Source organism: Helicoverpa zea, chromosome 19, assembly GCF_022581195.2.
Source record: "Helicoverpa zea isolate HzStark_Cry1AcR chromosome 19, ilHelZeax1.1, whole genome shotgun sequence".
In the NCBI taxonomy this organism is placed as follows: Eukaryota; Metazoa; Arthropoda; class Insecta; order Lepidoptera; family Noctuidae; genus Helicoverpa; species Helicoverpa zea.
Window position 1 is genome coordinate 4,973,240 of NC_061470.1, and position 14,089 is coordinate 4,987,328.

Genomic DNA, 14,089 nt, shown 5'->3' on the forward strand with positions numbered 1-14,089 from the left:
CTCGACTTTTTATTCTTCTTGTCAGAAATCGCATTTTTGTGCTGACTTCTTAATTTTTAATTAGTAACATCACTGAACACTATGAAACTAAAAGTTTATTTCAACATATTTTTTTGGCTTTAACTTTCCGTCGGCACCCAACTTAACGTTTAGTCTCGCTACTACACGCGAGATGGCGCTAGCTGGTTCAGTTTACGGCATCATTAAAGTTTATTATAACAAGATTCATAATATGTAACGATTTATTTTTTTACTAAATTAAACTAACATAAATACTATGAGTGTAAACATTTTGACTCGGTCGGATATTATCTATACTATTCAGAGGAATAAAAAATCATACGTACAAAAGCAGCCTATCAAGATAGAAATTAGTTTCACCTTTATTATTATCGCACCGTGTCTTAAAACCTTGTAAAACTTTCTTATCAAATCACGACCACCAAATAAATACTTACCTATTTTAAGAATATCGAACAACGTCGAGTCGCGATGTTATCAAACGCTAAAAACTATAAAAGTCACCCCCGAAATAAATCACCTATCAGTAATGATACCGCAGAACAAGCTGAATTTACATTAACTAACTGAGGGAGTTAAAAAAAAGAGCATACTTGTAAAGGCGTGTTCTCACTATTGGTTATTGAGGCAATTTTTGATTGAAAATCGGGCAATCATTTGAGAGTCACATATTTTCATCATGTGCCGTCAAAGATCATGAGCGATTTGTTTATGTACATATAATTACGGTACGTGCAAATTTCCTTATAAGCATGTGTAGTTTCGAAAGCCAGGTAAATTGTGATGTGTACAATTTTGACAGTTCTTTAAGTATAGAAGCCAGAAAGTCAGTCAATCCAGTGCGCCAAGGGATGTTTTGTAGCCTAAGGAAATGTGTGTAAATGGATTAGTAAAACACAAATACTCAGCTACAACAATTTAGACTGCAATATGCCAAAATAGGTAGGAAAAGGCTAGGTTTGATGGTGTGCCGCTTATTTGGTGTTTTGTAAGTTTACGACGAAATTCAGTTCTTGAGCATACATAAATTTCTAAGCAGTAATCTTCATCAAAAAGGCAGTCAAAGCTCTTGCCAATCAGAAAAGACCAACCTGTAATTCATCACCTCGTGTACACACAGCTTAAATCCCCTACCAAAACGTTTAAACTGTAGTCACGAAACAAATAATGCAAACCTCCCATCACATTAATAGATTGACGTGCTCAAAACTGTAAAATTACCATTCCGAAAAAATGACAACGGGTGTCCTTTTAACGACGCTCGGGTTCCGTGAGGAATGTTCAATGTGAATAATTGTAACTATCATTCTGAATCACAGTTATATGATAAAGGTTTTAAACTTTCGTGATTTGGTCTCATGTTTATACAGGACAAGGACTTAATCGTGATAGTTTGCAAGGTACGACACCGCTGTATGATTTTGTATAATGTTATCTAGATAGATAAGGAAGTAAAGAATGGAAACTAAGGAATATGAAACATTAATGCATGTTATGTATCTGATGTAAATCTAATTAAGTAATGAATGGGAAAGCTAAATTCAATCAGTTTACCCCTACTTAGGAAACTTTTTCGACATTGATTCCGTAACTTGATGAAGACTTGATAGCGAAGATGTTGCAGAAAGGACAGCTACATTAAAAGGCTTCAAATCTATCGAAACCAGATACCATGGTGTGTAATAGAAACAAAAAAAAAAGCGGAAAAAAGAAACAAATAGACCCCTAAAAAATAATAAATAGGCACGCTGAAATGAGCGATTAGCGGCGTAAGCGCCGTAGCTCACGAAACCATGGCGTATGGACGTAACGTAATTTTAATGACTTGTAAACGAAAGACGTGAGGGGTCGTAAACTAATGAGGCACAATTTTTATAAAACAAAAAGATATGGGGGATGTGATGTGAAGCTATCTGTTACTGTCGATATGGAAGAACAAAAAATACATTCAATATAACAACAAAATTATACTACTTGCTAGTTTTTATAATGTCACTCACTGAGCAGGGCTTAGACACGTTAACAATTTCTTTAAGGTATAGCCGACGCAATATGCAACGAATATAACTTCAAGTAAACGATTTTAACATTAAGCATTATTACAGGAAGAATTGTAAAAAACCCGGACCCAATTTTGATCATGCCAACAATATCACCTATGTAACGTTTTCACAACTCATCATATTTTAGTGTCCTAATGCACTGCACAAGCCTCTTCTCATACAGAGAAGGAATTAGCATTATCATCAGGCTTGCTCAAGGCGGATTCGGGATTTTAGTTTTTAACCGTCAGACCACAAAAACTTTTAAACGTCTGTTGAAAATCGTTGTATAAAAAAAATTCACATTATGACGTTGAAATAAAGTCCGTTTTGCAGCCAGTTTTTAGACTAGTGTTCAACGGATGTTTAAGTTTTTGTAGTCAGGCTGGAAAGGTCCAGGTTTCCTCAGGTATTGAGATAAGGACTCAAATTCATATATTTTGTTAAAGAAAAACAACGCAATGGTTTTCTATGTTTCTTTAGCAAACACGGAGTAGCTACAGCGATTATCCAATTGTATTCAAGTAGTCGTATCGTTAAGTAATCGATACAAAATTGTTTAAGGACACCTGCTTCAAAGACTAGAAATGCAGTATTAGATGTACACTTGTATCAAATACAAGTTTGTATAGGAATTCTAAGTCAATGTTTTATCATCATTCATATCATCAGGCTTATGACCAGTACCCGACCGATTTGTAACCTCGCCGATGGTAAACGATGATGTGGTTGAAGGTGGACCATGCTTGCTTAGCTGTGCGCTTAGTTATTCTGAAAACACAGAGCGATATAAAAATAACCACTAGCTGTTCCTAACGGCGTTACCCGTGTCCCAATGGAACTATTGCCGTACTCTATCCGAGTGCGAAAAGTAGCCTATGTTCAATCTCATCCTCCGTCATCCTCCGAGCCTTTTCCCAAACTATGTTGGGGTCGGCTTCCAGTCTAACCGGATTCAGCTGAGTACCAGTGCTTTACAAGAAGCGACTGCCTATCTGACCTCCTCAACCCAGTTACCCGGGCAACCCGATACCCCTTGGTTAGACTGGTGTCAGACTTACTGGCTTCTGACTACCCGTAACGACTGCCAAGGATGTTCAATGACAGCCGGGACCTACAGTTTAACGTGCCATCCGAAACACAGTCATTGGTGTCTAAGATATACTTAGAAAGTACATAGATACAAACTTAGAAAAGTTGCATTGGTACTTGCCTGACCTGGAATCGAACCCGCGCCCTCATACTCGAGAGGTTGGTTCTTTGCCCACTAGGCCACCACGACTTTTCCTATGTTCAATCTCATCATTAAAGCTCTTGATGTAACTCCTCGTAACGTCGATCAGTACCTAGCTTTAGACTTATTAAATAATGTCTTAGCATTATATAAACATAACACTACATTATAGAACCCTGCCCGCTTACAAGAAGCTAGTCCTCTTTCATACCCAGCCTAATGTCCTCATTGGCATCAAACACGCAGATTTATACGCGTTTCATTTGTGCTGTATTTACGCTGAATACAAATAGAACGGCAATTTCTTGTGAGGAAAGATGTTGTTATATGAATGGAGTACGACATGGGTAAGGTTTGAGGATTAAGGGGTAAGTATTTATTTTTATAATATATAGAAAAGAGCGTATGATATCTGAGATAAGTGTGTGGCTCTATAAAGGTAAAGAAGAGAGGGACTGAATCAGTGTGAAAAAGATTCAATAAAAAATGAATTCAAAAAAACAATGTTTTGAAATCATACTTTTATGTAGATGACAATACCTACAGATTGATCTATCAGTAACAAAACGAAAGAAAACACCAGGTACTGACACTAGAATACTCAACTAAAGTTAAAAACTTTAAGTTTACCATAAACCAAATAAATAAAATACTACCACATATACAATAAAACCAAAACATAGACAAAACATAAAACTAAATTAAGATTAGTGTCTCTAAACAATAAAATAAACAGTATTAAACTGTAAAAAGTCGTTCTGCCCCCAATCACGCGACACTGTCGGTTTATGATACCCAAAATGGTGAATTTAAAAACACATTGAACGTTTGCTTTTCAAATTATAGAATCGGTTTTGGAATTATCAGTGCAACACGCGATCATCTTGACAAAACGATTATTATGGATTTTATTTGGTGGTTACACGTCTAAAATTGACTTGAAATAGTGCTTGATGTGGTCTGTTTTTGTTGCGAGATTTTTTGGGTCTTTTTATTCTATTTAATATTATTGTTTGTAGTAGTAAAAATTTTTTTTGTTCATAGAGTCTGGATCTCAACATTATCAGCTTTATTTTAGTTCCAATGCAGGCACTGGCCTCTCAAACAGGAATCTCAAGTATGAATATACAGCTTAAGACTTAAATACATATTTTTCTAGCACATGATTGAGACTCATTGTTATCCAATTCAATATCTACTTAATGAAGTTTACTTACAAATCTGCTTTGAACGGTGATGTTGACCACCATGTCAAAATCTAAATCTGTGTAAGCTTTCGAAACAGCGACAAAGAAATATTATCTTTAAACCTAGATTTCAAAGGATAACAAGAACAATCTCAAAGACGCATCCTGAAGACATATTTCCAAGCACACTATACATAGATAAACATCGGACCACAATGATAAGTTTTACAGCTATCGATAAATTCCATAGAGAAGCGAGGGAGCCCAAGAAAATTTATAACGGAAGCCACGTAAAATACTATCGAACGTTACCATCGGAACATAATCGGATGGATTTTTATTTTTATTCTACGGTTCACAAAGTAAATGCATGTTTAAATATTCAAAATTTGCCTACCCCTTTTATTGTCACGGCACGGAGCGACTTCCGTGCGCGATAAAAGTATGGAAAGCTCGGGCGATTGGTGAAGGTGCGCGCTTTAGAAGTTGTATTTACTAAAGGAGCTTTTACGCCGTTTCGGAAGAAAGACGTCCACTGCTGGATAATGAGCTTACCCAAGATTCGCCATTTTACTTGGTCTTCATCAACCCGCACCCACGACTTACTGAAGTATACGTATGCTTATTTATTTATGATAAGCAAGGGTGTGACCACTATCTGACTAGTCGTTAAGTGATGTTGTCAGGCACGCTTAGCTAGAAGTAACCTATTCTCTTGGTTGGAAGACCTCTAGGCTATAGCTACTGAGGCAAACTTGGTGACTAATTAAGTTACGTCAGGCTTATAGCATACTTTGCCTAAATACGCCAATATTTGTTACTAGTTTTGGTGAGAAGCCATAGCAGATTTGAATAACTTTCAGTTTTGTTTTGATTAATTTTGAATCCTATTTTTGGGAACCATTCATTGCCACGCAATAAAATTGAATGGCTACTTATAAATAATAGAAGTACAGGATTCACATGAGCTCTGGATTCACAATGACACATGAGCTTTGTTCACAATAATAGTAGACAAGATTAAAATATATTAATTGCGCGTATAGTTCCAAAACACATCTCTATCAACGTTATTATACTTGAAGAGCCTAACTAAAGCATAAGTACGTCTAAGAGGCAGGTTTACTTGGAATCCTGGATCTCTTGGCATCAAGTTATAGGTACCTAGTTTGCGTCTAATGTGTGGGTACTTAAACGTCGTGAATATATGGAGTACCTATACACTGAACGACGTTTTAATCTGCGTATTAGAGTATGATAGTTTAAAGCGCTGTTCCAACGAATTGGTTGTTAACGGTACAAAAGTCATCATTTGCACTAGCTTGATTATATTGTAAATAATAACATTGGAGAATTTAACAATAAGACTTACGTGCCCAAAATTTAAGTTTGACTGCCATCGACTCGCCAAGAAGAAGAAGACAATATTTACTTATGAGTGAACTTGACAGAGGTATCTATAAACTTTATTTTCTCTCGTCGAAAGAGGAGGAAGAAAGATCGAACTGGCAAAAACGTGTGTCCATTATAAATATCTGAATCCAAACCAAAAGTTCAAAGCATTGATTTCCAATTTTTCATTGCTCGCACTCCAACACCCCGCGTAGCCAATAGTCCGTATTTATCGTTAGGACATGATATGCTTCGGGTAGGAAAAACGCTGTGTTTCGACATCCACCATTAGCATAAGGTCCGACACCGGCTCTGCAGTAATGGGATGTTCAGTCCCATACGTTTACATAGCATTATGACGGAACTAGGAGTTTTTTGTTCAGGACAATGGCATTTTTAGAGTGTTGTTGCTTGTTACCTACATTTGTTTTGCTACTGCTAAGGTGCTATTTTCTCTTTGGGTTTCAGTCTCTAAAACGCTATGTTTGAAACTTTATCATATCGCCGTCAAACCGATATTTGGTAAACGATTGTAATTAATGTAAAATCCTTTTTCGAAATAGCTTATGAGCTATTTAATAGCTTTCTTTCAAATCCGCCAAACCCAAATAAATGTGATCTGGACATGTTTGCTAAAAATTTTTTGGGCAAGTTACAAGTCTCGACCGATTTTCATAAGGACTAATCATCATTTCTTTTTTGAGTAGACCGGAAAATTTCTTCAGTGAGAAAACTCTAGATGATCTTTTCGCTAACGTAGACTCTTCAAACATACAACGTGTTCGCTTACAATTGATTCAAGTGTTTTTCTCTATCCACCAGTCAGTCTTGGGTGGTCGTTTTCATGTCTAAGCAGCCATTACGTTACAAATGGACATAGCAAATTAGTCGATAAAAACCCCCCATGAATCAATCAGTGAGGACTTAAAGCCTTGGTTAAGACACGATCAGATATACATCTGACTTCTCGTGGGTTTAGGCTCTGGTTCATTATTTGGTACCTATACGTTATGTTTAAAGTGCAAATATAAAAGATTTATGGGTAAGCGTGAGAAATTGTGTTTTAAGATTGTAGTCCATAGTGCAGGCTAACAAATTTTTGTGATCGCGAAAATCACTAGGTGGCGTTGTGCATCTAGAATCTACTTTAAAGGTACCTTATTTAGATTGACCGGTTTTTGTTTTTATTAAAAGGTTTGATCAGTTTTCATTTGCTTTACTTCTGTCTGTTCAGCTGTGTTAACAATGAATGAAACATTTCAAAAGTTCTTGATTGCAACAACATAGCTTTCGATCTAGGTTACTAGGCACTCAACAGCGTAATTGGCACTTCATAGTTACTAGTATTCACCGTAATAAACGCATCACTATCGATCAATATCCCAATCCTGAAGGCAGCGACACCCCAGCCATCGAACACACGGAAACGAACGAAGGGAATCATCCACCGCGTATAAATTTCTATGCAAATGAACCGGCGAAGAGCGACGTCGTGGCAATAATCGGCCGGCGGCGTCGTAAATAAAGTTTACGACGCGACGACATCGGCGGCAACCCTTGCCGGGAATTAACGCGACGCGGGAGGTAACCGATGCTGGATTGATAAACCCGACGGCGAGCAGGGCTGGCCCACGCGCGCGCCGCACCACTCCCACATAAGTACAGCACGAACTTACGCACGACCCATAAACTTACAATATTATGAACGAAATATGTTAAGCTTGAACGTTTTTATTCCGCGCCGTGGCCTCGCCGCACCGGCTGCTTTCCCACCGGTCCTGCGCGGCCCTGGCGATGCAAATTAGGCTAATTGACGTTAAGATTGAGAATAAGCAACTGCGGAGGCCGATTTATGCACGCGGCGGCACCGGGAGAGGTGTGCCGGAATAGAGCGAGCTCACCAACGTCCCAGGCACACATTAAGATCGAGATTAAGCAAAAATATACCAGCCATATTGAGCATCCAACGGATAGCTCCGACTCGAGTTTATTCGATGTAATCACATATTCGCTGCTATAAAGCTTTGATTACGTCATATACGAGTATGTTTATGATAACACCGGCATAAAAGGTTGCGTTGAGAGTGGAAAATATCGTGTACAATGTATTCATATTCGCATAAATATTTGTAGAGTCTGACATTGTAATCAATTTATCAATAAAGTCCTAGAGAAAATTGTACCAGTTCCAGCGCTGTCGTAATAACACGAAACATATTTTTCATATCTTTACGAACCGGTTGGATTTAGTTCATTCGTGTGACAACGGTTCGGAGCGAACGCGTCGTAGATTCAGAATTCTAATTCAATTTAGCAAAAGGGTTGCCAGCTACGCGGAACGAAAAAACTGCGGGAAAAGTAAAGGGAGAGCACGGAGAAGGGAGAAACGAAATTCAAAGACATGTCTAGGGGCGGTGGCGTGTCACGTCGCGCGGTCTCGGGATGCGAGGGTAATTGATGCGTTCAGGATTAAGATAGCTTTTTAGGTGTCGCGGACTCCATGCGATAGGGGTGGAGGGATGTACTGCAAATTTGTTGATACCGCAAACATCGCCGTGATTGATCACCACCAAAACTGTTTGAAGCCATTAAAATACAAGACAGAAAAAACAAGTCATGACGGCATAAGTCATTGTGTTGTCATAATGCAGCCGGTTGCCGAATTCATGGAGCTGTCAAAACTTTTCCTCAAACTTCCGTGTTCGGTTCCCGAACGGAGGCAGCCGCGATTGAGCCGTCAAAAACTCTGACACGAAGAAAATTGGGCGCGAAATTTTCGTGACCAAAAATGCTAGTGGAGGCTGTCGCCCGCCAAAAACATATGGCTGGCGGTCGACGTTTCTCACCAAACGTCGGGGGCGTTTTAAAATGTCAACCGAATTGTTTCAAAGTTTAATCACAAAGAATTTGAATTTTTTGCAAGTTGTTTCGGCGACACGTTACACTCTAGCCCACAATGGATGAGCTTTTATAATTTTGTAGTTGAATGCAATTTTACATTCCTTGTATATTATTGATCTTTCAATATTTGTATGTAATAATATGTAGGTACATATATTATTTATGTACATCTACACTAATATTATAAAGAGGAAAACTTTGTTTGTTTGTTTGGTTGTAATGAATAGGCACCAAAACTACGGGACCGTTTTTTTTAAATTCTTTCACCATTCGAAAGCTACATTATCCACGAGTAACATAGGCTATATTTTATCCCGGTACGGGCAGTAGTAAAACCGCGGGAAAACGGCTAGTATATTATATGTTGAACCTTTTACCCCCAAGATAAGATGATCACGTTTAAGACCTATACGCCATCGCTGTTATGCTTTGGTGCTTGGAGTGAAAGATTGAGAAATATTAAAGAAAGGCTATTCATCATGATCACTCTTTTGTGAAATAACCCATTTATTGGTTTCTTAAATACCAACACCATGAAAAATTCTAGATAAAGTTGCCACGTCCAAAAAAAAATACGTTTGACAAAGGAGTTCTACACCATCGGTATATAATGATCATTTATGACTTACAGAATATAATGGCGATTATAATGGCAACACATTCCATAGATAACATCTCTGTTGACGAGAACAAAAAACTTGGACATGACTGGTGCGAAATTATCCGACCCACTTAATAAGCCATTAACTATGAAACATCAATAAATTGATACCTGTACGGAATAAGAAATAAAATAGTCTACGTAAGTTTTCATCAAGCTGTCTTGAAACTTGAAGGTCAGACTGTATCGGCAATAGAAGCTGCAAAAGAAATCAATCAATTAAAAGACAATTTAATTCAGAAACAGACCAATCAGTTTCTTCCATTTATGGTCCGTCAATTAATATTAAAATTGAAAGATAGTGGTACTAATATTGATGAAGAATTTGTGAAAAGGACGGCTACAGAATTTTATAAAACAAGCCGTGAATATCTGGAGCAGTGGACTTCCTTTCTTACCAAAGAAATGGAGATATTTTATTGGGCAGATTTAAAAAAGGTTCCCACATGGGAAGACATTCAAAAATCTCTGGATTTATTAATTGAAAAGCAATATATTGACTGTAATAAAGATACTGAAGTTTTTGACGAATTTTCCTTAATTTCAAATTACATTACATCACAAAAAATAACGGAATGGAATAATTTAAATGTTTCCACAGAAACCCGTTGGGTGGAAATATTCAAACACTTTCGCGCCAATAATCTTCAGCATGAAAACTTTTGTATTGTTATTGAATATATTTTATGTTTGCCTGCTACAAATGCTCCAGTAGAAAGAGTATTTTCTATTATGAATAAATTGTGGACATCTGAGAAAACTCAGTTACAAATTTCAGTTCTAAAGGCGATGTTGATAATTAAGGTGAATATAAAAAAAACATGCCAGGAGTTTCATTCTTATTTGAAATCGTCACCAGATATATTAAAAAAAATTTGTTCTTCCGATAAATATAAATATAACTAAACATTTTGGGTACCTACATATATTTTGTGATTCGTAACTTTTAAGCCAACTAACTTTTTCTCAATAAATAACATTACAAAAGTGTCTTTTTTTTCTCTACCTATGATTTGACCTAAATAAAACAATGTCCCGTTTTGAGTCAAAAAATAAACGGTCACGTTAGGTATGCTGCATTGGGAAACTGTAGACGATAATCTTGGATAATTTAGAAGATTATACCTGGGTTACTGGGTTAACGGGTTTATTCAAAAAGTTTTCTAGACCATAGACATATTTCCACAGAAGAAGAGTTCCACAAAAAGGTCGGCCATAAACACAAATCCTCGCTTCCTTATTCCTAATTCAAAAATTATATAACGTCTTTAAAATATCAGGTAGGTCTCCATTCTCCATCCTTCGGAACGCGATCGCATGCAACAAATGCATTCAGTATTGGTGAAGCGCAATTTTCGTGTTAGACCGTACGATTTTGTCGTGCGACATGATTTATTTGTACGCTAAGGCCTACGAGGCTCGGATGCACGCAAATACTTGTGATCAATTGTCGCTTTTTGTTGGTACGTACTGTTAAAGTTATAGGTATTTGGGTATTGTGGTATATTTTAGTAATAGTGGAATATTATTTTCTTCAAAACTGGGTATTACGCTCTCTGAGCTGAAGTATATCAGAATGGAAATCAAGAGTACTTAAGATTTGAAGTTATGAGTTTTAAAAATGTTGTGAGCACTTTATCATGTTTTAATTGGACGTAGTTATGCAGAAACGTTCCAACCCACTGTACGCGTAAATGCTTATATCTCAAATTAAACTTGAATTTGAGATATAAGCATTTACGCGTTTCAGTTGTATTCTTTTTTATTCTAACTAGTAAAGGTACTAGAGGTTTTATTGTTGAATTATATTGCGTTTAGATAACCATATGCTAAATTTTAGGCTGTTCAATCACAATAACTCGATTTCGGGTGACTTGTGGGTTGGAACGTTTCTGCATAACTACGTCCAATTTTTAATCTGGACGCGCTCAGAACAGCTCTTTGTAGGTATACATACTTATAAGTAGCTAAGGGTGTTCCCACATTGCTGTTAGAAAATGTTTGTAAACATTTTCTTGTTGTCACCTTGCTATTGTTGAGTTGAAAATTAATTGTTTCCTGCTATGAATTGATTTTAATTCCTGACAGTAAAAACTAATAGTTGACAGTCTGTAAGCTATCATAAGGAAATTCTCTATAATAAATTAATAAATTTATTATTTTATTAGCCTCACTACTAGCATCTATGTTCGGCTTCTACTGTGTCTGTTACCACTTTGAAGACTTGGATAAACAGAAGTCTATAGTCTTTCTCAATAAGGCTATCTTACTGAAAGAATTTTTTCTAAACTCAAATTGGACCAGAAGAACCCGAAGAACCCGAAGAAGACCAGAAGACCTCTTGAATTACATAATTTTAATATGTATATGTACTAGCTATAATCTGTGGTTATAGCACTTTTGGTTAATAAAGTATTATGTAGAAATGTAAAACATATTTCTCTTACTTAAATTACTAATATTATATAGAAACTTACTTTGTTCATGCTGCTGCCACGCAAGAGCTCCGCAGAGTAACGCGAGGGTCTTCCCGGATCCCGTGGGGCTCTCCAGTATGCAGTTCTCCGACTTCTTGATAGCGGTGATGATCTAAAGCAGAAAATAACATTGAAAATAAATAAGTACGATGTAGAAATAAATAAGTGTTTGAGAAGTAAATATATGGATTTGATTTTACAAAAAGGTTGAAAATACTTAATGTGTTTACCATTGCTATAATGAATGAGAATATTTGATAATTTGTTAACATAAATTGAATGTTTGTTATAGTTTTTACTTTTGGTTTACTTCTGTACTTGAGGTTTATCTTATGTTCCAAGTAGTATTTATTATAACATATTTAAACTTATAAAATATAAATGGACAAGTTAATGTAATGTTCAATGTGTGTGTTGTACATTGAACATTACATTAACTTGTTCATTTGTAAGTTCTAAGACGACCCACTGACCGTTTCAATCTGTAAATAGTCTCAAATATTAACATTACATTAACACTACATTCAGGAAACTAAAATACCCAGTTGACAGAACACCAATTAAATGGTACTTTGTTATCCTTCAATACAAAAGTATCACAAAAAATAAATTTATAATCACCTTTGACATTAATGCAACCTGACTTCCATAAGGATTAACTGGCAGAGTAACATTTACACCTTCGATCATCCTTTGAAAAACTTGTTTAGGAGCCTCTATGGGCTGCCTAATCTTTGCAGGTTTAGCTACAGGCACATTCACATTCTGCTTTTGAGGAAACAAAGCTCTGATCGGAGCCTTCTTACTCTCAACCTTTTTCGATTCATTTTTGTTATTTTTCGAACCAAACAAAGACTTAATGGCTGCCTTTCTTTGTAAATTGACTTCTGGGAGCTCTTCATCGTCAGATAACGCAGGTACATCATTCGAAATGTTGTTAAACTCTTCATCACTACTTATGGCAACTACATCGTCTTTAAAGGAATATCCTGCAGTTTTAGAGCATCCTGGCCCACTGAAACTGTCATCGTCGTCAGATATCTCAATTTGTGTATCCATTTTGATTGAAATTCACTTAATTATACACTTAACACTATGAATAATTTCCCGCGTTTTGCTCGCTTTCTTATAACCAATAAGATAAAGATTTTATGTGACCATTTGGATAGTAATGCACACACACAAACTAAACATGCCAATAAACCAATTAGCTTATTCCAGTTATCAGCTCTATTGCTGTATAATTAGTCTCTAAACGTATTATTGGTAAACCAAAATACAGTTGCAGAAACTGATAAACAAACAGCTGAGGCCGAATGTCATTTTAGCATCTGTCACTGTCATTTGGCACGGGCGGCGTTTCATTTTCCGCAGCAAGCGCTAATATTTTTAGTTCCTTTGTGTTTTATGTTAACCATAGATATAATATTACTAAACAAGATTGCGCACGCTCAAAATATATATTTACGAAAATGAACTCTATTCTAACGCAATAAGGTACTAAATTGGTTGCATAATACACAGAGGCAAATCCGAGCCGAGAGGGATAGTTCGAACGGAGGCTGTTTGTCTCTTTCTAACACCTTGCCAGCATAAAAAAATGTTGTGATCAAAAGTTTTGTCTTCCCAAAAAACAATTGAATCACTTATATTTTTATCTTATTTTAACAATTGTAAGTCAACAAATTAATAACAATCGCATTAATTTATTCGTATTTATTATTAAAACATAAACAACATAAATTTTTATTTTGCTTTTTTTTATTTTCTAGCGGTAACCCTGAACATTCTTGGCGCGTAATCAGCATTTAAAATTTTGTTTATATTTTTTTGTATTTAATCAATTCAAACTATTAAAATGGTGAAAAAGTGTTGCTTTTATACTTGTGAAAGTGAATCCTATGGTGGTTGCAATTAGGGCATGCAATACCGGTTAACCGGTTTCGTTTTTACCGGTAAATCGCCCATTTTTGCGAGTTTTAAATTACCGGTAAAAATAATATGAAACCGGTAATTTACCGGTTTATTTATTTATTATTTATTTATTTATTCTTTATTGTACACAAAAACATATAAAAAAAAAAGACACACAACACAGAGAAGACATGTACAAAGGCGAGCTTAACCCAGAACTGGGTTCTCTAACAGCAAACCTTAGAGCGATAGAGAGATGC

General features: G+C 36.2%; 1 protein-coding gene across 3 annotated transcripts in view; it reads right to left on the reverse strand.

The window, feature by feature from the left end:
• The window catches only part of LOC124639890 (Fanconi anemia group J protein homolog), a 74,829-nt gene extending 61,599 nt beyond the window's left edge, over positions 1–13,230 (reverse strand). For all 3 annotated transcript variants that reach the window (XM_047177400.1, XM_047177399.1, XM_047177401.1), the window contains exons 1-2: positions 12,537–13,230; positions 11,916–12,027 (exon numbers count right to left, since the gene is read on the reverse strand). In XM_047177400.1, coding sequence (XP_047033356.1) covers positions 11,916–12,027; positions 12,537–12,974 — 550 coding nt within the window. In that variant the 5' untranslated portion in view covers positions 12,975–13,230. The remainder of the gene's footprint in view (positions 1–11,915; positions 12,028–12,536) is intronic.
• Positions 13,231–14,089: the final 859 nt, after the last annotated feature.